Here is a 3,634-nt window from a genome sequence, read left to right on the forward strand (position 1 = left end):
CCTTGCCGCCCCAAATTCGTCCGGACCAGGATTCAGGGAGGCGGAGGGAGTATGCTTGGTTGGGGAGGAGGAGGAAGCCTCCGCGAGCGAGGATGGGCTTTCCGGCGCTGGGCTGGATGCCGGGCCAAACGGGTTCTTTGCATTTGTTGAAGAGGGCTAAGGTGGCGGAGTTGGCCACGAAGAAGGTGGAGGCCAGCAGCGCGGCGAGAAAAGAGGCAATGCCGTGGAGATCTTGTAAGTTTGAGGACATTGCTCGCTGTTGCTGCTGCTCGCTCTCTCTCTCTCTCTCTCTCTCTCGCCCTCGCTCCCCTGTTGCACGGCAATAGAGTGTGCGGAGAGAGTGGGTCGCCTTCTTATTTCTGCTTGTCCGTGATTTCCCGTCTTTTTAATTGGGCAGGTATGTAATATTGTTGTAAGCTGAGGAGCTATTCAAAACGGTAAACTCAGTTTGTTATGTACCATACATGTACCATACAGCCAGTGTAGTAAAATAGCATGTACCATACAGCCAGTGTAGTAAAATAGTAAAGTAGATTGATGGAAGGGTAACACTTTGGATGCAATTAGGATTTAATTTGAATTGGATTTATTAAATGAGCAACTCTCCTGGCCTAGATGATGGCAATAGATTGAACTGGCATGTGGATTGATGTGGCACTGTCACATTAATGACATCTAGGCAGCTTATACTTATGTCGTGGTACAAATACAGTCCGTCTCATAAGTGTAAGCAAATAGTGGAATGATTATTGTTTTATTAACTTTTTGACCTTTAAAAGAGGTGGCTTAAGTTGCCATTAGAGTTGGAAAAATTTAGATTTCAAGCCTTAGGCTATTTGTATAAAACATTATTCCCCTTCCAATGAGTTTATATTTAGTAGGAATCAATTAATTTTAAACATAATTAATATATTATATTAAATAGGAGCATACCTATTATTTACCCTCTCTCGAGTGCATAAAGAACATTACTTAAACCAGAGTTAACCTCTAAACCCATTGTTAGACTGAAAAGATACTAGCTGTCACCCTAGCGTTCTCACTTATCCCTCACCTGAAGGCTAACATCTCGCTTTAATTTCCAAACATCTGGATCAAATTAGAAATTTTAGTTTATAACTCTAAAACTTCTAATTCTACGTCCATCAAAACTTATTTTCCTATTTATAATCTAATTCTACGCCCATCAAAACTTATTTTCCTATTTATTTGCACTTAACCTCGTTGACTACATTCTTATCCATGAGATTAAATATGATTCTTATTTTGTTGAGGAAAACATAGCCATTTTTTGGGTCATTATGTTTCACAACAGATTTTAACAAATCAACTGGTCAGATCGATAAGTAAATTAAGCATGGATTTTAAATCATAAAAATTTTTAGAATTAAAATCATTTCTACTAAACTTCATTCCTACACATAATTATTCCTCATTACAGACTCCTCATTACAGAGAAAACGACAAAAGAAACTACTCAGATCTCATGGAGAAAAAACAGAGAAAATGACAAAAGAAACTACTCAGATCTCATGGAGAAAAAACAACAACATATGGATTTATAAATAAATATAAGTTTACAAAACAAGACTAAATAAAGTAAACCAAAACTTATCTCAAACTTCTTCCCAAGCAATCATTCTAATTCCTTTATATCACTCACTCTCCTCACAATTCTACTTCAATCTCACTTAGAACTGTAATGAAGAAGATAACTCTCACTTCTCATCTTCTCCTCCAAATCTAAGCAAGCTTCCAAGACTTTTTCCTCTTTAAGAAGGCTACTATTCTCTCTAAAAGAAATCTCCATCTCTCCCTCCAGACTCCCCTTTAAATCTCCAGAAATCTCTTTAAATAGTGGTCTCAAAATCACGAAGAGTTGCTTCAAGCACCTCTCCAAAATTCGTCCACTTTCATTGAACCTTCTAGAGTAACCGCCTCTGGTGCTTAGGCACCAGATCCTGGCTCATAGGCGCTAGGTTAACATTGGCCACTTTGCTTCCTTTGACTCTAACTTCCTTTTTTTTTTGTTCCATTTGCTCCATTTAGTGTACCTACAACCAAAAACATCAAAAGTATCTTTCATTAATGCACAATAATAGTAAAAATATAAATTAATTGTAAAAATAAAAGTAACATATTTTAGACATGTCAAAATTCCCCAGACTTAATTGTTACTTATCCTTAAGTAACTTATTTCTTTTGAAAAATTAAATATGTTAACATGTGTTAGTGGATTTCATTAAAGGCCTTTATAGTTTTGTCTTATAGATGTGTTAGTTATGACTTTAGAAAAATTCTAGTTATTTAGGCTACAAATAGGGCATAAGAATATTTTGTAATCAAGTCCAGAAATTCTAATTTTCTATTCATTTCAAAAATTAATTATAGTTTGAAAAACATAGGAATCTCAGAAAAATAATAGATTGAATTTGAGAGAATCCTACTAGTAAAGGTAAACTAATACTTTTACGAAATAAAAGCTCATAACTATAATAAAGCCTCTGTCTTTAAGATGATTCAAGTCTAAGATGATTCAAGTGAAGACAATTTTTAATTAGGCATCTCTTAAGATGATTCAAGTGAAGACAAATTTTAATTAGGCATCTCCTCAAGCTTCTCCTCATTTTCACATATACTTTTCTTTTCTTTTTTTTCTTCCTTTTTTTTTCTATTCATTTTACTTTCAGGATCATTTTTCAATCTTTTCTTTTCTTTTTCTCTGTGAGGATTACTATATCTAAATCAGTCTTTAATGACTTTTAACTTCACTATTCTCCTCTTAAAGTTAAAAACACTTCACATTTCCTTACATTGATAATTTGTATTAGTTTTTTAAAATAATTTTTCATAGCATCTCAATTCTTTAAAATATAGATCTAAGATCCTCAATATTTCAAAAAAATATTTTTTTTTTACTTGAAATAGTAAATCATATCCCTATTCTCTTTTACTTGTTATCTTAATTCTAAGAATATCCTTTATTGATCCAGGAAAATATAGTTGTGTAAAATTTATAAAGTTAACTCCGCTTTGCAACGACTCCAAAAACTTAATGTGGTATTTTAGGAATATTAACGTTAAACACTTAAAGTTATGATTCTACGTAAGTATATGTATCGTTATCAAGTAATGTAAAACTTTTTTTTTAAGTCCCAAATATCGATCCCACGAGGAAGGTTTAAATTTGAAATGATAAATTAACTAGAAAATTCGCAGAAATCAATCAAAATTATTGTCACTAATTTCGAATGTTTAAGATACCATCAAAACTAAATTATTTAATAATAGCAGAATTTAAAAAAAAAGATTTAAAATTAATAACTACTAAACTATGTTTTTGTGATGAAATTTTCTAATATGAAAAAACAACTTTCCCACTACAATGAGTTTCTGGTGAAATGAGATGAGGTAAATGGTTTAGATATGTATTGTGCCAAATAGGAGCAATTTTAATTCTCTACCCTGATTCAGTGTTATAGAAAATCATTGGTTAATCTTAGGGTGTAGTCCTAAATCTGTGTTTAGGCTAGGAGGATATTGACTCTCACTCTAGAGCTCCCACTTCCCTTCCCTTGAAGGCTAACTCTCGCTTCATCCTAGAAATCTCCAATTCTACACCCAGCAAAGTACA

At 33.4% G+C, this 3,634-nt stretch overlaps 1 protein-coding gene across 1 annotated transcript in view; it reads right to left on the reverse strand.

The window, feature by feature from the left end:
* The window catches only part of LOC110032398 (thaumatin-like protein), a gene marked incomplete in the record, with an annotated part of 1,080 nt that extends 702 nt beyond the window's left edge, over nt 1–378 (reverse strand). Inside the window, 1 exon segment of the mRNA XM_020736027.1 lies at nt 18–378. Within this exon segment, the coding sequence (XP_020591686.1) occupies nt 18–250 (233 nt within the window).
* Between the last annotated feature and the right edge of the window lie 3,256 nt (nt 379–3,634).

The sequence above is a fragment of the Phalaenopsis equestris genome, unplaced genomic scaffold, assembly GCF_001263595.1.
Source record: "Phalaenopsis equestris unplaced genomic scaffold, ASM126359v1 Scaffold000002, whole genome shotgun sequence".
Taxonomy (NCBI): Eukaryota; Viridiplantae; Streptophyta; class Magnoliopsida; order Asparagales; family Orchidaceae; genus Phalaenopsis; species Phalaenopsis equestris.